We start from the raw sequence: 23,735 nt of genomic DNA on the forward strand, positions 1-23,735 counted from the left end.
TGCATGTACTAAATGTGAAAATTGATCTATGGAGAAAAACACCTTCAAAAACACTACAGCATGCTTTGAAGGATGGCTGAATATAATATTACATATATGTGAAATTAAAACAAATGGGGTCAAGACCAGGAGAGCAGTCGCACAAATAAGAAGGGCTTTTATTTTGAAAGTTTTGACCCGTTGTTCTCGGTTTCAGCATCTTGATGGATGCGACTTTCACAGCCTACGTGCAGACAGGCAGTCATGAGTATTCCCTAGTAAAGAAAGACGTTTACTGATCCATTCAAAACAAGAACACTCTACTGCTCAGAGCCGGTTGAGGTAACGATGCTCCTGAGCAGCTTTTGTCTGGTCCTTCTCATCCCGGCCATGGTGGAGGCTCAGTATGAGAAGTACAGCTTTAAAAGTTTCCCCCAGAAAGACATGATGCCGCTGGACACTTCTTACAACTACGCGCTGGAGCAGTACGGAGTAGAGAACTGGGCGGAGAGCATCAAGTTCCTGGAGCTTAGCCTGCGCCTCCACCGGCTGCTGCGGGACAGCGAGGCTTTCTGTAGCCGCAACTGCAGCTCCGTCAGCCGGGACAACAGCTCTCTGTTCGCCGACGGCAGCCTCTGCGTCGTGCGCCACATCCTGCTGAGAGCTGCATGCCTTAAAAAGTGCAAGGCGGATTTCCCAGTGTTTAACCTCTCGTATCCAAGTAGGGATTTACTGGAAACGTTCGAGAAGAGGGTACCGTATCGGTACATACAGTATGCGCACTACCAGGTGAGACCAATGTGTCGAGTGTTGTGTGCCCAAGAGGGCAAAAGAAATGTGGGCCTTTACCACTAAATCCTGAAGTTACACCAAATGCTTCCCAAAGTGCCCCAAAGTTCATGTTGTAGAAATGTCATATGAGACTTAAGTTATAAACGTGTTAAAATATGTACAATAACACAGGAGCACACAGGAGGCTACGTGTGTATTTAGCATAACTGTGCGTAACGGGCGCAATCACACAACAAAAGTATCCGCAGTCGGTGGTTTCTCGAGGCAGATTGACTCGGTTTGACTCACCGAGAGGACATTTCTAGTCGGCGAGATGTGCGGTAGTTTCCCTGCTGCTTCGTTGCGCCCTCCTGCAGACCAAGCAGTGAGCATGTGCCACGTCTCTTCCAGTGTTCCCATGGAACAATCCCCCCATTCTTCTCTGTCAGGCAGGTTAATGGGGACTAGGTACGAGGCAAAAAAAATCGGATCTCTTTTCTGTTTTATCATCTTTGGTTTCATAAAGTGTGTAAAGACCTCCAGCTGTTGTTATTGAGTTATTGTGTATCATTCATTATATTGGTGTAATAAACGGCATAACCCCTTTAACTGCTGGGACTGCTTCATAGTTTAGTCTGGTCTAACCAGTCTGGTAGATTAAAAGGTGAATCAAAGCTCTCAATTACTTTGATTGTACTTACTGTATTTGTTTTACGGCATTGGACCTCGAGCAATTAGCAGCATCAAAAGGTGGATCTCTTCTCTTTGAGGAGTGAAGTGAATGAATGGAAGTTGAATTTGTTTATTACATTTTGTTTTGTGGCCAAAGCTGCCCTAAATAGCTGACCTTTTTTAATGTTTTAATTTCACAATAGTTTTCTATTCACTGACTCAACGGTAATTCATATTCTGACATCAGTGACCTACATCTGTCAGTAGTTGTTGTAGCAAAGGGGTCAGAGATCACGTTATTCAGTGAAGAGGGGTAATGTCAGGAGCTGCTGTTTCCCTTCATGCCTGTGAAAGAGATGGTGTCTCTTATTTAAAAAAATCTCCCCCCAAAATACTGTGATATTCATTCAAAAGCTATCTATTCTTCCTCAGCTTAACAACCTGGAGAAGGCTGTGTCAGCGGCTCACACCTTCCTGAAGAAGAACCCAACGGACTCCTATTTGACTAAGAACATGAAGTACTACAAGACTCTGTTTGATGTGGAACAATATCTAATCGACCACGAGGAGCAGCCATATGAAGTTCGTAGTTAAACATTGTCCTTCTTACCCAGGGTGCAATTCAAACACATGCTTAACCATTCAAACTTGCATTAACACATCTCTTTGTAATCCAGAGTGTTTTCCTGAAGAGTGTGACGCTTTACAACAACGGAGACTTCAGCAACAGTGCCCGAAACATGGAGCAGGCCATCACACAATACTTTGAAATGTACAGTCTCTGCTTGGCAGGCTGTGAGGGCTCATATGAGATCGTAGAGTACAAAGACTTCTATCCCACCCTGGCAGGTAATAAGGAAGCAATTTAACGGCCCTTTCTGTTTCTTGTATTTTTGAAACAAGTAAATAATATGCTTGTTTGTTCCCTCAGATCTCTACACAGATGTGTTGAAATGTAAGGTCAAATGTGAGGAGAACCTGACACCCAACGTTGGAGGCTTCTTTGTGGAGAAGTTTGTAGCCACCATGTATCACTACCTCCAGTTTTCCTATTATAAATGTAAGAACTGTGACAAAGGCTCTGGATTAAGGCTTTTGACAACAATAAGTCTAAGACTGCTTTGACATGTATTATTTTGTGATCCTCTACAGTGAATGATGTAAAGAGTGCTGCTCCGTGTGCAGCCAGTTACATGCTGTTTGACCGTAAAGACCAGGTGATGCAGCAAAACATAGCGTACTACCGCTTCTACCGGGAGCAGTGGGGACTTGAGGAACTGGACTTCCAGCCTCGGCCCGTAAGTGAAACAAAGACCTCATTACTGTTCCCTTATGGTACTTCCTGAACTTTGGTGGTTGAACCAGAGGCGGCAGAGGGTGTTAACATATTTCACACTGCTTTTACTTAACCAAAGCAGGAAAACGATAGCATAAAGCGGTCTTGGCATGAACATAAACACAATCTCAGGGTGGCAATTAGAAAGCCATGTACTCTAGTAAAGGCAGACTTCTTTTCCCATATTTTTTTCTTGGTTTAGACTTGCCAGCAGCTGCAGTGTACTAGCTCTGTTTGTTAAACGTCTTTGCCTTTTGAAGTCAACAAGAGGACAACAGGCCAAATTTGTTGCTTAGTGCCGAGCTATAAAACAGGCTTGTTCTTGCCTGCTACTTGGGTCAACACACAAGTTTATGTCACTTTTGCTTTTCAGGAGGCTCTGAGGTACTTTAACGAGACAACTAAGCAGAAAGAAATGCTGGAGTTTGCACTGAACTACCTACAAACTGAAGATGAGGTATGTTGTTGTACTGTTGTTACAAGGCATAGACGGTGGCACATTTACCGGAAGCATTGGTTTTGGGCAGCAGAGTGAAATAATAGAGAAATAACTTTTAAGACAGTGAACCGACTCAGCAATGTGTATGTGTATGTATGCAGTACTTCTACCCAAACCTCAGCTAACATTAGCCACCATACATTACGGCTCATAGCAGACCAAATCAGGCTGTAGGTGCCAAATTGTACTGAAATGCATCAGTATTGCTATCATCTGCTAATGAGAAAAGAAAAGTCACATTCTAGACAGAATACAGGTCCATTTCACCCAAATTAGACATGTTTTATTTACTCCAAGTACGGTTATCTCGCTATGTTGATTTTATGTGATGAGTTTTTAAGATATCTCCCTGACATTATTTTTTTTTCAACTGCACCAATTGCAGAGATTCCATCAACCTCCATTGTGTTGGTGTGGCGGCAGAGACAGACATTTCAAAACCTCTGCAGATAAAACCTAAACTGTCTGCATGACTAGACAACCCTAGGGGAACGTACGTCGGAAAATGTGTTTTTGTGAACCAACACGTTAACTTGGCTCAACAACAACAACTGAACTGGCTGATCTATTTGGAGTTCCGGCCATTGTTTCCCTAAGTACAAATTCCACCTTTTCATTGAAGTATCAAATATTATAACATATGTTTGGGAGACATATACCTTTCTTTTGGAGGAGTAAACTAGCAGACTAAGCACAAGCTGCTGTTGAGGTTGTGGATGGGGGGGGGGGCACAAGAACAAAGTCTGAGAGAATGAAAGGGAGAGACAGAAGGGATGAAGGCTGTGGAAGAGAAAGCAGGAGGGGGGCTGTGTTTTCCGCCAGCAGCTTGTGGTATGTGGCTGGGAGGTGTTGGCCACTGAGGCTGTGCCACATCCATTTAACTCAGGTCAGCCCCTCCCATCTCTACACACTGCCTGGACCTAAATGTTGGGGACTGAGTGAGAGTTAAGGCTGAATTACAGGGTGCACAAGTGACAGATTTATAGACCTAAAAAGGAAAAGGTATGCATTTTGCCAGATAGAAGTAAGATAGCAAAATGCTTGCTTGCTGTTGACTGAGTGTTTTGTGTTACCTTTAAGGGTGTGGTAAGTCCAGAAGAAACGGACTCCTCTCACACAGAACATCCTGACACTGAGTTTGAGGGTATGGGAGACTACGAGGAGTCCTTCCTGGCTGAATGGTGGCAAGAACCCAAAACTAAGTGGGACGCTGGAGAGGTTGCAGACTGACATCTGTCCTCGTCTCCCGAGTAGAGAGCTTCCTCATCCAGCTCTGTTCCCCCTCTCCTGACAACATACCAAAGAGTGTTGACCTCCCTACAAACAGACATCGACATTCCCAACAGTGTTTAGCAGAAAAATAACAAACCATCAGTATACATGTTGATCAAGATCAGAGATCGACATATTCTGTTTTGGCTGTCATCAGCCTTTTAAAACGTTCATCTGTATTGTTAGTCATGGGCTTGTATGCCAATAATTGTCATTGACTTTTCTACAGTTTTTATTTAATGCCAGCTGAATGCCTCTGTGCCGTATAATAAGGAAGGTGACATGTAGCTTTTCTTATGCTGAACGACCACTTGGGTAGTTGATGTAATAATTTGCTCATAATTAAAGTAATATTTTAATATACTTTTTTTTGTTGTGACTTAATATCAATACGATCATCAAAAAATGCATGAGGCACAACATACTATTTGATTAGCAGTAATGTTAATTTGATTAGGTGATTCATTTGGAATATACATTCATCATTTATCAATGAATCATTTGTAAAGAAAAAGAAAGGCCAAAAAAGATGCTGGTTCCAGCCTCACAAATGTAAGGATTTGTTAATTTTTTCCCTGTTTTATATCGTAATTTGAATTTCAGCTTTTAGTCTGATTAAAAGGACCACTGAAGGACAGACAAGACAAGTTATTTAAAGATGCCAATCTGGAAACTGAGGATGAGGTTTAACTACCACTAACAAAAAACAACAATATTAGCAACATTAATACATACATAAATACATTAATTGATAGTAAAAAACAATAATCGGCAGTCGCAGCCTCAGATTGAAGAACCTCTTGTGGTAAATAATTGAAGGAATCAATATTGATGCATAGTTTTACACAGTTTTCCCCTTAATTACTGGGTTTCCTACCACTGTGATTTAAAATACATATTACAATATTTAAAAAATGTCTTTCAGAAGCAGAAAACCAAGGCATTAAACGCCAAAGTCTAACCATCTATGAAAACCATAAAATATGAATATCATAACAGCAATGTAGCGAAAGTAGTCGACATGGATTATTTTTTTATATTTTATTTTTTTTCCATTTCAATCAACTACAAGCCTTAGTTAATTTCTCTCTTTGTCTCAATTTAAAAAGTGTCTAAAAATATGGGATACGATGCATCTTATTTTACGCTTTTTTCCCCATAAACTTCATTAAACAGATTGTATTTGTTACCAACTCTGTACATATTGTAATAATAACAATAGTGCATCTGCCATAGTGCAAAGCTCAACTGAACCAAACTGACCTCTTACACACATACAGTTTCAGACAAGCTGCCTCCTGGACCCCAGACTAGATCTCTTTAATCTCATTTACAGTGGGGATCAATAAAAAGCCCCTGGGCTGAGGCGTTCACCCAGAGCTCAGAGCTACCAACAAATGTACAAAAGATTCATGACATTGAAGTGATAGCTGGAATGATAAGAGAGATGTGAGACAGCTATCTTAGCTGTTACTCCACATGTAAAGACGCATGGACAGCGTTGACGACAGGAGATTTGCAGATGCCGGTCCTGTCGAGAGACTGACAGCTATATGTTTGAAACGGATACAACTCATTATTTTAACATAGCTTTTAAATAAATCTCCATACAGTGCATTTAACATTCAGTATATCTTGCACATATTTACAAATAGGTGTGCATACAGTTGGCTAGTGCTCGTTTTTTGTAGATACATGACATAAAAACTGTTTAATTCTTTATTAATGTGCTGCCTTATACTGGTGTCACAGCTGCAGCGCACAACAGTTTGTAGAAAGAGATGATATTCTAGAGGTAAAAACCTGCCATTCTACCTGTGATAGGAGTTGTGTTATTAATGTACATGGACACAACTGCCCCTAACACGCATACATTCTTCTTCTTTTTAAAAATCTCTTACACGCTTACATTCACCCGTGAACAGACATACAGAATAAACCTCCCAGGCATACAAACATTTGGCCAAAAAGTGGTGAGCACGCACACAGACAGATATTGTGGAATGTATGTTGGTCAGTCTGTGGTTGAAAACACTAAGTTACGGTCTCTGCTGCTTTAACAGTTCAGTGGTTCACAATGATCCCAAAACCATAACACCTAGCTTCCCTTGTAGTACCTGAAACTTTAGGGGGGCAAGTAGGATGCCTCATGTTAAAAGGACAAATAACATTGAACATAAACTCAGTTATCAGGCAGGGCTCTGGCTGTGGCTGACTGGTTTTTGAGCCATCGTTTATATGATCAATAGTCCTTCCTCAGTCTCTCTTTGGAAAACATGCTAACAACAGTCCAATGTATGGTTTCTTTTTAGTTGTCCATGTTGCCAAACTTTGTAGATCAAAATAGATAATTGTCCACTTTTCCAAAGCCTGGCCTTGGAGCCTCAGGTCCTTCTCCTTTAAGAAAAAAGGAAACTATTCCACTCCTGTTACTTTATTCAGTCTGTTAAATGGCCAGTCTGTGTGCTAGTCCAACATTTACCCGTGGACTAAATTAGTGGCCGGCTTAGTTTGTATGCAGGCGGGCAGGCATTGGAAAGACATGTCTTGTATTAAGTTGGTCCACCGTTGATATGTTCTTCATCAGACTGTGCAAGATGACAGTAAAGGAGGTACACAGACACCGAATCACATTCTCAAAGCCACCGGACTGGAGGAAGACCCTGGTGTCTCCCACAGGTTGAGCCAGATGCTCGCTATGGGCGTGTCCTGGACACAGTCCTCAGCTACCTGCCGAAAGCAGCCATACAAGTGTGATACGGCTGGTATAGAGAGAGGAGCTCCACGAGCCCAGAGGAGGATGGAGCCAGGCAGGAGGACAGACGATAGGAGAGGACGGGGACGTGGAGGAAACGATAATCAGAAGAGGTTTGGAGAAATTTCGGGACAGGAGTGGAAGACTTTTTTTTTTTTCCTCTTCTCTGATGTGTAAACGGTGGAGGAATACAGGAGTAGACAGGACAGAGAGACAGAAAGACAGACAGACATCTTATCCACCACCAGATCTGAAAGAGAAGTGAAAAGGCGCAAAGTTAACAGAAAAAAAATGCTGACTGTTGGATAGGCAACAGAATATAAAGATGCTTGAGAAATGGAAGAAGCTATTCTGCTTAAAGGGAATATTATAAAACTGGGGACAGTAGATTGATGGAGAGTTGATGTTTTTTTCTAAGGAGAAACTAAAATGAGATGAAGAATTCGAGCAAAGGGAACAGTGAGTTGCACTTTGAGCATGGTGCTCTGTGGGAATGAGTCAAGGGATGAACTTTAGATGGAGGATGAAGAATTAGGAAGCCATGCTGATGGAATTTGGAATGGGATGGGATGTTTTTGGATGCTGCTCCAGTGACAGAATATCACATGGTCCCGGTCCTGCAAAGTTATACCTTCCTCTCCGAATGTTCCTGCATCCCATGAGCACACATGAAGAGAAAAGACCATAACACAATATTAATGACATTAGGAAATATGACAAATTATGACTGACAAGCTAAACTATTTTAAGAAGCATGTTATGAAGCTCATCATCAATTTAAAGAACAAATACACAATAACAAATTATAAAGAACAAGATCATTCACTAACAGAATCGTTAAAACGTGGCAAAAACAGGCTTTAATGTGAAATGTGGGCATAAGATCTTATGTTTCTACTCAGTTAAAATTGAACCACAGATCAGATTTTAGGACAAAAAAAAAAATCACCTAATGACTCAGTCAGTCATCTAAGCCATTATTCATCCATCAGTTCTCTCCATAATTGTTCTCAACCACATGCAGCAGGTCTACAGTAGTAGCACTGACCCTCTCAGCCCCACAGAGTCTGACAAGGCTCTACACCGGAAACGTCTACACCCACCCTCTAAGCCAGAGGTCTGACTGGGAGAGAAAACTTCTTACAGCTCATGCACACATGCACAGACACTTACCTCGGGCCCTAAAAGGACTGACTACATGCTAATATGCTACACACTACATTTTTGCTTTTCAATTCACAACTTTTCATCCGCCACAATAATCTTATGAATCCAACTGTGAGTAAAGTAGGTGCAGTCCTTTTAGGCCAGAGCATAAGGAGTGAACAATAGCCAGCATGCACAGGTGGAACAGTCCAGAAGAAGCACAGCAGCGAGGGCATTTGGGGTCAGGACGCTGTCTGTAACACGATAACGCAGGCTAGAAGAGCACCAGAGGTAAAACTTTAAAGAGCATTACACTTTTCCACAAATGGCTTCTAACTCAAGTGGACTTGAGAAAAGTGCTGCAGCTGGCAGATCAACATCTCAGTCCCGTCATTACAAAAAAAATAAAAAGGGACGGAAAGGTGCAGGATGGAGCTCAGGTTTGACTAATGATTCAATCAAAGAAAACAACCGGCGTGATGTTTCGTACAGATTTTGACGCCAAAAGTAGTTCAAGCATTTGCGCGGTTAAGCTCAGACTTGACTTTCCATTTCCCCTTCCCCCGGTTGGACGACGTGTTGCAAACTAGTATTTCAGAGAGGTGAGAGTGGGAGGAGCGGGGGTTCCTTTAGGTAGAAGCAGACAGGTACACAAAGGCATGCCAGAACTCTTACTTAAATCCCCATCCTGTTCCCCCTAGGACTATAGCTGCCAGGAGAATAGCACCTGCGATGGACCCTATTATGATATTGGTGCCACTGGGACCTGCGCAGAGGAAGGAGGAGGGAGGAAGGGTGCGGAGGAGGAAGAGGAGGAGGGGCAGAAACAAAACAACACCACTAAAAAACACATCAGAGGACAGCATCGACACTGTACATCAACAACAACAACAACTAGAGAGAGAAGAGGGCAGATGGTAAGATACCTGCAGACAGAGAAATAGAGATGAAGCAAAGGAGGACGATACCAGCACGTGGGGTGGAGGTGGAACAACGGGCGGGTCAGCGAGGGAGGTCAGGGAGACAACAGTAACAAAAAAAACAAAGGAGAGAGAGTTTTATTACTTTGTTCTCATTCCCCCTCTCCTGCTCTTTCAGCTGGACACCCTCTTGCTTAGGGTGGCTTTTTTGGCCCTATGAGAGCAGCAGCTCAATTGCTCTGTGTCATTGGCAGACTGCAAGAAAGCAAGGAAGACACTTGAAGATGGCAGTGACTGCAATATATACAGTACTACCTTACACACACACACACACACACACACACACACACACACACACACACACACACACACAGTGCACATATGCTCTAATGAGTAAACGTGTCTCAACACACACCCACTCTCTTCCGATTTTGAAACCAAGACTCAGCGGGAAGTTAAACACTGTGTGTACTTAATATCTCACAAAAAGCAGGTGAACTACTCTTTGTGTTTGAGGACAAGATCCTGTGCTCCACGTCAGTACATAGAGACAGTGATGATGAGTAGAGAGTATGAGGGGAATATGAGAGGCAGACAGAAAGAGAGACATGAGCAGGTTGAAAGGCGCTGTGGACCTTTCTTCTCTGGGCCAGTCGGGACCGTTGGCTCAGGGATGGGATCAAAGACACTGCAGTCCTTCCCCGTGTAGTCCCTGTCACAGATACACTTCACCTCGTTACTGCAGGTCTACATGAGAGAGAGAGAGAGAGAGAGAGAGAGAGAGAGAGAGAGAGAGAGAGAGAGAGAGAGAGAGAGAGAGAGAGAGAGAGAGAGAGAGAGGTGAAAATCAAGTATAATAGCTGCTGACAGAAAGAGATAAGCAAGCAAGATGTTAAAACCACTATGTAGCCAGTAAGCATGGAGCTGGTGTTATACACGTCAAAAGACATCAATGAATTAATCCTTGTTAAAGCTGGGCTGAATTTCCATTGAATTGTAATTTTAGTGACATATAGCCATTGCTTCAACAACCTTTCAGGGACAGTATTTTAACATATAGTCATTTAGATGCTGCTGAAGCAACTTTTGCAACTTTGATGATTTTGGATCTGAATATGCTTATTTTATAGATAAAAAAGAAGAGGAAATCATTTATCATCTATATCTAAATGTGAAATAGGACCTACATACATGTTACAGTAATTACTATTGAATGGAGGATTATACACATAATATACCCTTTTTGTTGACACTGTCATAAACGTGTTAATATTTGCATTATAGAAAAAATATTAGAAACACCACCTTTAACTATGACCTCAGTAATAAACGCATAATTTATTTTTTCTGACAATGTCACCAAGAACATTACGAGCTTCATAAAGAGAGATATTACAGCAAGGTTTGCATTAGTTTAGATTTTTGGCTACTGAGTGCATGTGACTTATATGTCTGTAAAACGTGAAGTTGTGAGCTCAGGAATCCTTTACCCCGTGGTCAGAACAAATGCGCCCATAGTTAGATCCTGAACAGGTGCTGAGGTTGAACGCCGCCACAGGGAGGCAGCGTCGCTCCAAACACATCATGTTGGGCCCACAAGGAGTGCCCTCCTCCACATAGCCCAGGTCTGAACCGTCCTCCAGCAGAGCATGGCCGCCTCTGATTGAAGCATCCAAACATGTCACACAGGTGGGAGAGGAGGCGTACAATTGGACATTTAAGGACATGTTATTCTAATTATAAAGTCTGTTATTTGTGGCAGATCAGATAGACATGACCCACTTACCTGCAGTCCAGGTATTTGTTCTGGTGGTAGAGGGTGAAGCTGGTCACCTCACCCTGCAGGTCTCCAAACTTTGGTTTCATCGTCACATTAGCACAGAACAGGAAGCCACATAAGACATCCCTGTCAGAAAAAAAAGTGAATGGCAAAGAACAAACTCTGGCTGTGTTCACAATATTCCACTTCTTTTTGTTAAAGAAGTCAAGAACATATCATTTGGACCATTTTTTGGCGATGTAGTTATCACAAAGTATTTCAGGATTTTATGCAACAAAAGCTGAAATTTTATGGCCCAGAGGTATGAGCTATGCGTTGGCTAAAAAGACATACAGCACACAATAATAGAAAAAAATATTAGTATGTTTTGTCTTTACATGACAGTTGTTAAAATTATCAAATAAAGCCAGGCTTATATTTTAAATTAAGTAAAGATTCAAACTTGAGCAGTGCAAAAAAGTAAGTTGAGGCACCACTTTTTTGCAAAAAAAGCAGAATGTAGTGAAGACACTGTTATCCTTCTATATACATCAGCAAGATGTATTAGGATGGTGTGACTCACGGCTTGTTGCACTGCAGCCATCCTTGGCCTTCGGAACCCGGACCACAGTTCCCTTTCTCTGTCCCCTCAGCGTTCAGCTTCTCGTAACAAAACCTGTCTGCTGAATCTATGAGGGCAAACAAACATACTAATCAGAATGTTGTAGGGAGAATGAGACTACAAAGTAATATATACAACACACCCTTTCCAGGTTCAAGCTGCATGTGTTCCATACTTACTATAACCCCAGAGTCCCCTACACTGTCCATCACGAGTCCTGCATCGTCCACCGTAACAGCGACCCTGAAGAAATGAGGCAACACTAATTAAGTATCTGTAAGCGTGATCTGCAGACCAGAAAAGATGCCACAAACGAGCCCTTACCTGATTAGTATCACACATGTAGCCATCTAGCTTGTGCACGTTATGAGGACACTGCAAAAGAATTAGAGCACTTAATGTTCTGGATACCCTGCTTGATCTGTTTTTTTCCAGTGTTACATTACAGTCAACTCTACCTGGCTGGAGTCTCCAGTGCAGCTCTCTGGGATATCACAGTCGTTCACAGCCTCTCGACATACCACGCCCCTCCGCTCATACTAGGTCACAGCATAAAAAAGGCATCAGGTAAATGCTGGATAAGTCATATACAGTAATTTATCGTACAAGATGTAGCGATAAGTAACACTTAGTAGACGCTTTTCTTTTTTTAGCATTTTGGGGAAAAGTACTGTATACTTATATAATGGGGCACACACCAGGAATCCCTAGACAATAATATGAAGGTTGAAGGGGTTGAATCTTAAGCCACGCCTTACATCTAGAACTAATTTCTTATTCCTGCTATCCTGATGAGCAAAACACATACAGAAAAAGCTATTACTATAACAAGTTATTTCTTAGGTGGACTCACCTTGCAGCTACTGCAGCAGAGTCCGTTACTGCACATGGCATCGTGGGTAAGTGTGCACTTTTTACAGCAGGCTCCTCCACTACGGGCGCACTCCTGCAGCCATAGACATAAAAACAAACATAACCTTCAGCTCCGGTCCAGAAAACAGCTTCAGAACCTGCTTCCATGCATGATGTCCCAACTGGGTACTCACCACTTGGGATCCACAATCACACTCTTCCCCTGGCTCCACAAAGCCATTCCCACACTCTGGAGGGTCCAACAGCTGAGGGAGACAGAGATGGACATATATGAGCACATATACACATACATCTATATGTTAATCACATCCTACATCCCCACATGGCCCTCACCTTGTTTGGCTTGTTGAAGAGGCAGCTCCCGCCCCCTTGGAGCAAGAACTGGATGTACTCATCAACACTGCAGCGAGAAAACTTTCTGGGCAGATAGTATCTGTATTCACAAACACAAACACACAGCACAATGCTTTTCTGCCAGTAGAGAATGCCAGATCCACTGTGGGTGTCTGTGCCATCACTTTGCAATCAGACAGAAATGTTACCATCTGCAGTAGGATATTAATCAAATTAATAAATTGAATTGTTATTGTTCCATTTGGTAAGGAGAGCCAAATCCAAATTGTGCATACTGTATAGTATGTGTGCAAATAGTTTAAATTAAATTTGTAATTCTTACAAGGTAATTGGCACATTTATGTCTGATGTTTCAACATTTCTTTTTAACCCATCAGATACAAGCTGTGATTGTCACAAGATTGGCTAATTGAAGACTGAGTAAAAGTCAAAGCATCCCTCTGTTACAGGTAGGGAGTGCAACAAAATGTGTATTTTACAGGTGTTATGATTTTTGTCGTGTGATCATTCACTCATGTGGATCTTTACCCCGTGTCTTCCATGATGCAGCCTAGCCAGGCATCAGGACACCTGCAGTCTCCTGTGAAGAAGACCAGGAGGAAGAAGAGCACAGATGAGAGGGGGGAACTTAAATAAATAACGTGAAAGAAAACAATGTGATTACCATCATTTACAACCTACAACCAACCAAAACTCTGACACCTCATAAGATTTATGATCAACAAAGAAGACTATTCTTCTTTGTTGATCATAAATCTTTTCCCCTAGAACTGATACGTAGTGACAGAGGTAAGGAGAGCCTATAGTGTGTGCACTGAGCTCTTGTCCTGGCATTGAATAATGGACCTGATGGCTCTTCAACATTAATCACGGAGCCCATTGTTCAGTGGCAGCAATACTCTAACCACCAACCCCTCCTTCTTGGACTCAGGTGACTAATCACCTAGAGGGGAAGTCTAAAAGAAGAGAACTGGACAGGGATACCAACACCCAAAACTCTCTCTAACACCCCCTCTCACTACCGTCCCTCCCTGCCTCAATCCTTCCCACACTGATCTTGCTCTCTTGCTTTGATAATTTATTCAGTTCAACCCTGAGTTTGCAGGTCCTATCTTCCCTCCTGCATTATCTGGCTTTCCTGTCATCTTTTACCTGCAGAGTTGCGGACGTTGTTCCACCTCATGCCGATATTCTGGCCCAGACTCTGGCACAAAGTGATGGCCATTGCTCCTACATTCCCATACTGCAACAAATCCACATAGAATTGACAGAAGAGAGCTTTATTGTGAGATGGGGACAAATCAATGTTTTACCGGGGAGATATGTGCTGGACTATTTCTAGGCTCGGACCAGTAAGGTGTTGGTAGGCAGATTTTGTTAACCTTTGAAAAGAGCCAGGCTAGCTGTTAGTGTTTCCAGTCTTAATGCTGAAATAAGTGTCTGCTGGGTCAAGCTAGTTATTTATTATACAATCAAGAGAGATACAAATGAAAAAAAAAGAAAGTGAATAAGCATTTTTCCCAAAATGTCAAACTAGTCGTTTATTTAATAATTCTGTTGCAACAAAACTTGAAACCTTAATATTATTTAAATATTGAACAAGTTTAATATGCAAACCTTTTTTCTTATCTTGGTTTAGTCCTTTCACAACCTAAATTAGAACTGTCCATGTTGCTCCAGATTTTTAAACAAGTTTACTTCTGATCTGAAATTTAAGTTTTAAATTGAGGTGCTTCATTATTTTGACGTTGCAACTAAGAAATGCAACCTTTTTAGATTTTCCTCACCTCGTTGATGCCTCCTCCCCTCGTTAGAGAGCACACTCCTCCTGTGTAGGCCGTCCCACTGCGACTGCTGTGAAATGTACGCCCTCTGAGGTGCAAAGGAAAGATACCATAATTAAAAAAAAAAAAAACTCAACAAGCAACCAAACATCAAATGTTATCCTCAATTATCAAGATATTAGATTCCTCTTACGAGAAAAGATGGACAACGTCACTCTGATCTTTGATGTTGTCCTTCCTGTACTTCATGAAGTTCTGCAGCGTTATCAATGGATCTTCTACTACTGGCATCATATTTTTAGAAGTCCAGGTCTCCATAGTAACTAGCACGATCCTCGTGTTCAACTGTTCCTTGTAGATCTGGGGACCAAAAACGACCATCAGTCGACCACTTCGTTGGCATGACACGTGCTGTGAACACTGTGTGCAATCTGGGATAAATCATTTTCAAATGTAGAAATAAGCACACACTTCTTGACAGGTGGCAGTGTGTGTATGCAGAGTTAAGGAGTAGGAGGATTATAATCCTTCAAACAAAGCTCTTACCGCGTCTGCCATGTTGACCACTGCTTTGGCAAAGTTCTTGGTTTGGCTGTTGGAGCGACGCAGCTGTACAAACTGTGGAGACACAGAGATACACAGATGGAGATGGATCACATTCACTCTCCCACACACAAATACACACACGTTTGTATTTAGATACCTATAAGGATCATCACATACGGCATACATTTAAAGGAATGTGTCACTGATTTTATTTTGTATTTATTTATCTTCAGCTATATTTTATTTAGTATTATAGTTTCCACTGACACATCAACATCTGTACATTTATACCTCTGAGGACAGTTGTAACAGCATAGTTTACTTTCACCAAGACGTGCTCTGATATTAGCGGATGCCACAGAAAAATTACCAGCAGCCCAAATGTATCCTTTTTTTCTTGTGTTGACATTTGTTAGACAAGCAAAAATGATAACAACCAGATTAAATACACACATCCCAAAACCGGCTGTTAGATCAAGGCACTGTTGGACAGCTTCTATGACCCGAAAAAAACAATTTCTCTGTACAACAAAGACCACTAGCAAAGATCGGGCGTCCACATAATCAGCAGTGAAAAGTACTTTTAACTTACCATTTCATTGTCGTTGACCACCATCAACTCAATATATTTGGTCTCAGTCTGGACAGAGGGTTTGCGAACATATCTCTTGGATCGCCTCAGCCCCCCAGACCCCTGCTGCTCCCTCATTTGGTCCGGTCTGTCGTCATCACCATCACCTCCTCTGCTATCCCACTCATCGTCCTCTGTACAGTCTGGACACACAGAGAAGCAGAGCTGCATGCACTTAGAGCAGTATTACCATTTTCTTGTGCTATAAAAGGTGCAGTGCAAACATTCCTATCTCAATTTCAGTGAAAACGTTAAAGTTCCCATTACAAAAAGCTGTAACTGTCATCATCACCCCGTCTGAATTAATTAAAAATGTGACGACAAAAAAAAACGTTTTTTGAACATACTACAATAATTGTGTTGTAGGTTTATTGGACAGTAACATAAGCAGTAAATATAGAGTTTATAGTAAAATCTATTTTGACATTGCAACAGTGGACAGTGGGTTGTATCTAATTTATCTAATTGAAGGAAAGGCAATTATATGAATATATTGAAATATCATAAAGATAAGAAATTACTAAAAGGTTGTACTATTCTGATGTGATATGAGTGCAATCGTGTACCTGGGCAGTGGGGGGAAAGTCTGATATCAGGCATTCTGCGGATTAAGTGAGCGCCACCATCCTATAAACAGAATACACCCAGATGACATTAGACAAAAAAGGAAATCAGCATTCAGACTCACAACAATTTGGGAAATATCACAAAAACTACTATCCTCTGACTATTTACCTGTTTGCTCCCATTGTGAACAGGCTCAATCCCGTAAGAGAAGAAGCCGTCAGAGAACATGCCGCTAAGGACCAACAACAAAAGAAAGACACTGAGATGCAGAGCAGAAAGAGACAGAAAACTTAAAAATCAAGCAAAATAGAGCAATTATGTGAGCGGAAAAATATAGCAGGACAACAAATGTGCATTTATAAATAAAGGTTTACTGTCAGGCTCACCACAGGCCGTGGCAGGTGGAGAGAGCTGCCCAGGACTCTGGTAAACCTCTTAACCGTCCCTGGTAGTAGCAGTGCTCCCCTCCCTGTGGACACAATGCACCACATGCTGTCTTTTATCCTTCATTTGGGTATCAGAATAGGTACGCTCTCAGGGGAAACCTTTCACAACCTCTGCATATGCAACTCCTCTCTCCCTATTTCCACATTATCGCATTTATAGCATTTATAGTTTGTGACCTACTTGTGTCCTGCGCTCTACTCCACTCTATTCTGCTTCACTGACAATGGAGGTGAAGGTAAACCCATGACAAGCATCTCTTCAATAAATTAAAACTCATGTTGCCCACACAGATCTGAGAATGTAACATGAAATGACTGTGCAGTAGGAAGGCTGCATCTGCATCATCTGCTCTTTCCTGTCCTCGTAACAACCACGATAGAGCCCTAGCTTTTGTCTCCAGCTAACACTCCCTCAAAAGAGGGCACTCTGCTTCACGAGAAGGTCACAGTGACGGAGATGAACCACCAGGAAAGGTGAGAAAAGTGAGAGACACTGTCTCACCTGGATCAAATTGAGTTCAGCAGGGTGTCTCAACCTTGCCACAAAAAAAACACATTCTGACGACAGAGATGAGTCTGTTGACGTGCTGCCCTGAACGTATCACACCTGCCTTGTCCAGCAGCAGCATCAGAGGCATTACGTGAGGTCTCCGTCCAGCTGAGTGACAATCTGGTCTGACTACAGGTCTCCATCCCCGACCCTGCAAGCCACCTCTCCCTCCCGCCGCTCTGGGAACAAACCCAGATTGTCGATAATCACACATACACGCCCAAAATAACTCCTCCCTATTCCAAAGCTCATCTTGCCTTTGTATCATCTGACATTTTGCTCCTCATTTTCCCTCCTCCTCCTCCTCTTTTGCTCGCTCTTTCCTCCCTCTCGCTCTTCTTTCATTCTCTGCGCTGCCAAGAAGTTAATGACACTGCTGAGCAAACCGGTTGCTATAGAAACAGGCTTGTGATTGGTCAGGAGGACTGAGGGAGAGTTTGGAATGATTGTGGGTGGGGACATGGAGTGCTTGGTTTGGTGGGTGGGTGACTGCTGGGGGGGATAAGCAGCGAGTGGCACATTTAGACAGAAAAAAAAGAAGCCTTAGCCATCCCTCCTGGCTTGCAAAGTGCAATGACATTCCTCTGGTCTGTCCTGACAAGAACACATCACATTAGATGTCAAGGCTTTCATCCATTTTCATGTTCTCTATCTCTATTCTTTGAGCTTGTGGCTTTACATCACAGGCATCCACTGACTTTCTTCTTGGCTGTCTGAGAAAGGCCACAGCTGAGAGGCATGCATGCACACCGCTGATACGAAGAACCCAAGTATGTAGAGCACAGTAACAAACAGTTAAATGGCAGCCTACTTTTGAAGCAGAGATCACACAATGCACTTTCTATAAATAGAGAAAAACGGGAGGATGAGATTAAACTGTAAAAACATCCATAAAACATCACAATCACATAAAAACAAACAAAAACAATGTCTTTTGTTTCTAAAATGAGAATTAAATGAAAAGGCTCTGCGTTAGATGACCTTAAAATATAAATGAGACAGAGCGACTTTGTTATATAAAGAGCTCTAGAGAGGCATTGCATCTGACAAACAAAACTTGAAATATATTCTAAGATTTACTGGCAACAGCACCAGTGTAAAAATCTCAGTTTCCGCAGCCAAAGAACTGAATGCTGCACTGCCGCTCTGGTCATCTCATTATTATGCTGCCTTCTCTGTGCCAAAAGACAAGTTCACTCACTAAAATCCTGTCCCTTCGCATCCACACCCCACGCAAACTGTCTTACCACAGACTGTGAGGGTCTGTCATTCTGGTTAAAGTGCCGTTCCACATATTCTGAAGACAGGAGGTGACTGCAAAGAGAAGAGAGATGCCATGAACATCTCTAACAGCATTATCTCCATGTATTCAAAATTGGTGTCATCAGGGTTATTTTCCACCTGTTGTTCTCACCTAAACTCAACATATTAACATGTGGTAAAATCAGCGGAACCTCACAATCATACAGCGGTGTGTGTCTGTGGGTTTTCCACATTGGTATTCCCCATCTTGTCATGTAACATAATAGAGGCGCTAAGTGCATTTGCTTAAGTGCTGGAAAATGCTAATGAGAACAGCTGCAGTGAATTAAGAGCACCTACTGATACTGTATTGAAGTGTGTACAAAAAGGCAGATCTGATGATTTTTGGACAGTAATACTAACTGGTTTAGCTCCAGGTCCAGAGTGAAGGTGTGTCCAAAGGCTTCCACTTGGAAACAGCTCTGGGCCAAGTGGACGGGCTGAAAAAAAACAACCCACAGAGACAGATTTCATTGTTGATAAATCAAACTGTAACAAAACATTTGTGGTTAAGAGCGTCACTCTGTAAAAGCCAAAGAGTGATTGTGAAAAGGTTCTATGAATAATTCAACAAAATCAATAGTGTGTACGCTCTAAAAGAAACTCGGCAGCTGAAATATTATGATTGATAAAGTCTCCATTGATCGACAGTGAATGCCAGCATTCAGGCAGGCATGACTGCAGAGAGCTATGGCTGTTTACGAGCTAAGCTGGAATTTCGTGATAGAGATGGATGGAGAGGGAGGAGGCAGAAGAGGAGGAAGAGAAAACTTTGCTGGTATGGTCTATATTCAGCCACGCTGTGCCAATGGCCCTAATGGACAGCTGCCAATGATGAGGAGGTGAGGAGACAGCAGGGCCATGAGTGAGAGAGAGATTTATTGCAGTCTAAACAGTGTGTCTCTTCAGCAGCCATGACTGTGCCAGCATGGCTTTGAGCTCAGTCTGGAGGAACCAGGTCACAGTGAATCACAGGGCTTTTACAATAAAAATGCATCACTATCCGGGAATTATTCTCTCCAGTAAGGATGGACAACAGATTTCTCACTACTGTCTTGGAGAGGCTGAAGCATGGTGTCATCAGGGCTTCGGTCTCTGTGCAGTAATGCCGTTCCAGTTTACAGTTTTTGGTCGCATTTGTGTTTTGATCATTGTGTGATACTAATCTTGGTGGTTGACAAACTGTTTTCACCAGAAGGTCCACTTAGTAGCCGCTCTGGAGCTTTCGATTGTATCGCAATATCTTCCTCAGTGGAAGGAGTTTGCACAGTTGCAATGAAATTGTTCAAAGTTACATTTTTGTCCTCATTGGTTCAAAAAGGGAGATTGAAATTGCATTCTTGACAAAACAATCTCACGACCAGGTTCTATTAGCAGTTGCTCTGGAGCTTTTGATCATACCACATCATCCATCCATCTTCCAACAGGCCTTTTTGAGCCATGATGGATATTAAAATGCAGAGGACTCATTATTGTATATAAAATCAATATTCACTTTAACATAGTCATAGTAATGCCAAAGGATGTGGCTGACTTTTTTGTGTTTAACAACAAACTGCTATATTTACGTGGGAGTTGGTCTCACAGAAAGTGCTTTTCTTCAGGAAATTAACCTTAAAATCACTACATTGCATTTCATTCCATGAACAATAGAGGCAATTAACCAGTAAAAATCTATTTCAGAACCACCTGCCACACAATAATGTAAATGGCCTGGTACAGGATATGAACCTCAGCCTGAAATCTTAATCGTAATCCAATCTGCGCTAACAGAAAATGTAGTCTTGATGCAAAAACACTGAAAAACATGAACACTAATTTGTCTTTCAGTGTCAACTGAACACAAATAAATCACAGATAAAAATGAACTAGTGCGGCAAGAATGCTGTCTCATCTCTTTTCAACGCATTATGATGTGACAGAACAGAAAGAAAAAGTTAAGCTCATCCCCTGCTGCTTCTAAATGTATCATGTCCCTCATTCTAAGTATCTTAAATACTTCAAAAACAACAACAGCAGATATAGTACAGCAGCTGAAACAGGAACGTCTGAAACATTGTCTGCTTGAACAGTGCCATCATTTATATCTTCTGAATGTATATTATGGTAGCTGTTGTTGCTTTTTAATTCATGTATCTGTCTTGGATAAGACAGCTTCTCCTCAAGGGGCAACACCATTCATCTTAACTATCTTCAAACATTTGACTTTGTGTGTGTGTGTGTGTGTGTGTGTGTGTGTGTGTGTGTGTGTGTGTGTGTGTGTGTGTGTGTGTGTGTGTAAGGAGCCTAATGTACTCTCTCATAACAGTTATATGAACTACATCATATCAGCATGACAGAGAGAGAGATACAGGGGGGGCAGGGATGGGAAGTGCTCAAGCCACTTGGACCATGCAGCACTTCTCACACAGGCCTGCTTCATAATTAATGGGGACATACTTCAACACATCGCTGAATAATGAAGAGGTCGGGGGGGCTCAGCACAGCAGCAGGATGGTCGGACATTATGACTGCATATTTCAGGACCGACTAAGCTTTGTCATGTGGAGATGAGGGCCATTACAAAACAAACATGCACACAAACATTTAAACAGCTCTTTGATAAACTATGCATTCACTACAATGCTTGCACAGTACACAGAGCAGGTCAGAAGGTTTTAGTTTCAGAACTTGCCCCACATTCTATACGGCCTGATTTTAGGCAGGACCAATGGCTGCAAAACAACAACTTGTCTGTCTTGGACATTAATTCTCAGTGGACATTGGAAATGATTTTTTCAGTAACTAACTGGGTCAAAATAACGAGGAGCGGAGACTGCTGCAAGACACCACTCTTTACTCTATACCCTGTGTAGCACAGGCTGCCTGAGCAATAGAGACATGAATGCTGCACTGTTACAGACACTGGAAGAAATTAGGTTTCCATCAGCAGCACAACAGCCTGTGTTGGCACTGTCACACCCATATATGTCCACACAGACTTGCTACAATGCCACCAATAGAGAATCTCTTTAGTTAGGATGCATGCTGGGCACTAGATTTCTACACACTGATCTGCACACTAAGCTGTAAGCACCCTTTTCGTATGATTTTACTCCAGAAAAAATGTTTCTACCTGTGTATGTGAAGTAACAATGAATACATATTCTCATACATTGCCCAACTGGGATACTTTCATTTGAATTAAATTACATTGAAATTGATCTATTCCTCATTTTGCCGGGAGATGCCTGAAAGCTATTTAAGGACTCCTGGGTGTACTTTGGGATCAAATTAAGACCACCGGGCTGAGAATCACAGAGAATCGAGTGATTCATTGTGAAATAAACAGCATTGGGAATATGAGAGAGGAATTGGCAATGGGGGGGGGGGGGGGGGGGGGGGTTACCATTAGTTACAACTTACCAAGGTGTTCCTGGTGCTGTTCTTCACCCTGGTATCCAAGTGGTCATGAGCCATTTTTTCCTCCGACTCAATCTGCTGCACCAGCCGCTTCGGATAGGTGACCTTGGTGGCAGTGTCCCCGCTGTCTGGCTGCCCTGTCGGGGTAAACGAGTCCCAGATGCCTCCATCCGATGCCGGGCTACTGTCCACACCTGCAGGTACAACAGAGACACTCTCACTACAGGCTCGTGAGTGTGCAGAGGGCTTGGAAAGGTATAGGACACACCTGAGCCTGTCCAAATTGGACTTGGTAGTGGTGTAGTGAACAAAGCAAATAGCAGGAGTTGATTTAAAAGTGTTATATTTTTAATAAGTCACAATGTGAAACCATTCAGATCAGTGTTTTTTTTCCTGTACGCCAAATAGTTTGTTGACCTAATTTATCACACTGAGCAGTTAATAACGTTTTATCAGTCCCTGCTCTATTAGAAGAAATTTGGTGGACATAAGGTTTTAATGAAAATTAATTGATGAACAATTTGTCACAGTTTATAAGCTCTATAGTAGCCTGACGCCCATATTTATATACAGGCAGCTAAGGCCAGCTTCAAATCTCAGCAATCTTCATGTGAAGCGCGTTTCCTTTGTGATTGACGAGTCATATTATTGTGCTTTTTGATGTGTATTGGATTAAACACCGCTGGAAATAGTTATAGGCACGTTTCATAGGCGATGGGGCCGCGATGCAAATGTGTTGATGCAGCAAATCTACCGCATCGGAGAGTGCTTTCAGGCCAGCGGACTGGTTGGCACCGAGCTCCCGCTACACTAAAATCACAGCCTACACCGGGGACAGAAAAGTGCTGGTGCAAGGGGAAAAAATGTGGATGCAAAGGAAACGAAAAGGGTGCTCCCGCTCTTTATCCAAACCCCCTCTCTCTCTCTCTCTCTCTCTCTTACCTGAGACCGCAAACCTCTCCCCCACTGCAGCAAAGACCATGAAGCACCACACCGCCAGCATGATCTTCACATATTCTCCCGGATTACAACATCGAGAGCCGCAAAATGTCACAAACCCGGCCGACCGAGGGAAAGAAAAAGACCAAAAAAACGCACAGCAGAGACGATGGCGAGGAGCGAAAGTGGATCTGCTAAACATCTGATGATGCGCGTTCTCTCTCTCTCTCTCTCTCTCTCTCTCTCTCTCTCTCTCTCTCTCTCTCTCTCTCTCTCTCTCTACCCCTCCTCTCTCTCCCTTCTCGCTCTCACTCTCTCTCTCAGCTCCGGTAAACGCCGCTGTTGAAAATATGGATTAGCATATCAAAATTATAAAAAATGAATCACCACCCAGGCCTACGGAGGAGATGATCAATGCAGGCCAATAGATCGATCAGTGAGGGGATAGTGAGGAGGGTGCGCATCTCAGATGCAAGGCTGCGCGGGTGCGTTTGTGTGAATGGTTGAGGTTATACGTGTAGGCTATAGCCTATATGTGAATCTGCGGTATGCGGAAACGAAGGGATGGGAAAGCGAAGAGAAATGCATTGGGTCTGCGGAGAGGACACGT

At 42.4% G+C, this 23,735-nt stretch overlaps 2 protein-coding genes across 4 annotated transcripts; one reads left to right on the forward strand and one right to left on the reverse strand.

Annotated features, from left to right (window-relative positions):
* The first annotated feature begins 219 nt into the window (after positions 1-219).
* On the forward strand, positions 220-4,892 carry p3h4 (prolyl 3-hydroxylase family member 4 (inactive)). Its single transcript, XM_068719036.1, has 7 exons — positions 220-768; positions 1,855-2,004; positions 2,100-2,271; positions 2,354-2,482; positions 2,575-2,720; positions 3,132-3,215; positions 4,338-4,892. Exons 1-7 carry the CDS (start codon positions 328-330, stop codon positions 4,485-4,487), a joined length of 1,272 nt encoding a protein of 423 aa, XP_068575137.1. The 5' UTR covers positions 220-327; the 3' UTR covers positions 4,488-4,892.
* A 941-nt stretch (positions 4,893-5,833) lies between these two features.
* Positions 5,834-23,685, reverse strand: LOC137878655 (disintegrin and metalloproteinase domain-containing protein 11-like). Of its 3 annotated transcripts, XM_068719034.1 has the most exons (26): positions 23,129-23,685; positions 22,190-22,380; positions 19,148-19,224; positions 18,730-18,796; positions 16,873-16,955; positions 16,655-16,718; positions 16,486-16,546; positions 15,881-16,062; positions 15,289-15,360; positions 14,936-15,102; positions 14,746-14,830; positions 14,111-14,201; positions 13,487-13,538; positions 12,938-13,037; positions 12,778-12,849; positions 12,585-12,677; positions 12,190-12,270; positions 12,056-12,106; positions 11,911-11,974; positions 11,693-11,798; positions 11,137-11,256; positions 10,841-11,009; positions 9,986-10,097; positions 9,106-9,196; positions 7,916-7,933; positions 7,432-7,534 (listed from the first exon to the last, which is right to left on the reverse strand). In XM_068719034.1, exons 1-26 carry the CDS (start codon positions 23,325-23,327, stop codon positions 7,519-7,521), a joined length of 2,484 nt encoding a protein of 827 aa, XP_068575135.1. In that variant the 5' UTR covers positions 23,328-23,685; the 3' UTR covers positions 7,432-7,518. The 3 variants fall into 3 exon arrangements, 2 of the variants coding, with proteins under 2 accessions (XP_068575134.1, XP_068575135.1); XM_068719033.1 differs by lacking the exon at positions 9,106-9,196 and having other exon boundaries at positions 5,834-7,534; positions 23,129-23,684; XR_011103631.1 differs by lacking the exons at positions 7,432-7,534; positions 7,916-7,933 and adding an exon at positions 9,357-9,605 and having other exon boundaries at positions 9,111-9,196.
* Positions 23,686-23,735: the final 50 nt, after the last annotated feature.

This window comes from Cebidichthys violaceus, unplaced genomic scaffold (genome assembly GCF_023349555.1).
Source record: "Cebidichthys violaceus isolate CVI_PGR_0920_01 unplaced genomic scaffold, fCebVio1.0.p SCAF_23, whole genome shotgun sequence".
NCBI classification, from domain to species: Eukaryota; Metazoa; Chordata; class Actinopteri; order Perciformes; family Stichaeidae; genus Cebidichthys; species Cebidichthys violaceus.

Bases quoted from the DNA above. Each gene is read 5' to 3' on its own strand.
- p3h4 (XM_068719036.1), top strand. From the start codon at position 328: ATGCTCCTGAGCAGCTTTTGTCTGGTCCTTCTCATCCCGGCCATGGTG. The intron at 2,005-2,099 runs GTTCGTAGTTAA...TTTGTAATCCAG, and splicing joins ACGAGGAGCAGCCATATGAA to AGTGTTTTCCTGAAGAGTGT. The intron at 2,721-3,131 runs GTAAGTGAAACA...TTTGCTTTTCAG, and splicing joins TGGACTTCCAGCCTCGGCCC to GAGGCTCTGAGGTACTTTAA.
- LOC137878655 (XM_068719033.1), bottom strand. From the start codon at position 23,327: ATGTTTAGCAGATCCACTTTCGCTCCTCGCCATCGTCTCTGCTGTGCG. The intron at 16,956-18,729 runs GTAAGACAGTTT...TTGTGTCCACAG, and splicing joins ACAGACCCTCACAGTCTGTG to GGAGGGGAGCACTGCTACTA. The intron at 16,063-16,485 runs GTACACGATTGC...CTGTGTGTCCAG, and splicing joins ACTTTCCCCCCACTGCCCAG to ACTGTACAGAGGACGATGAG.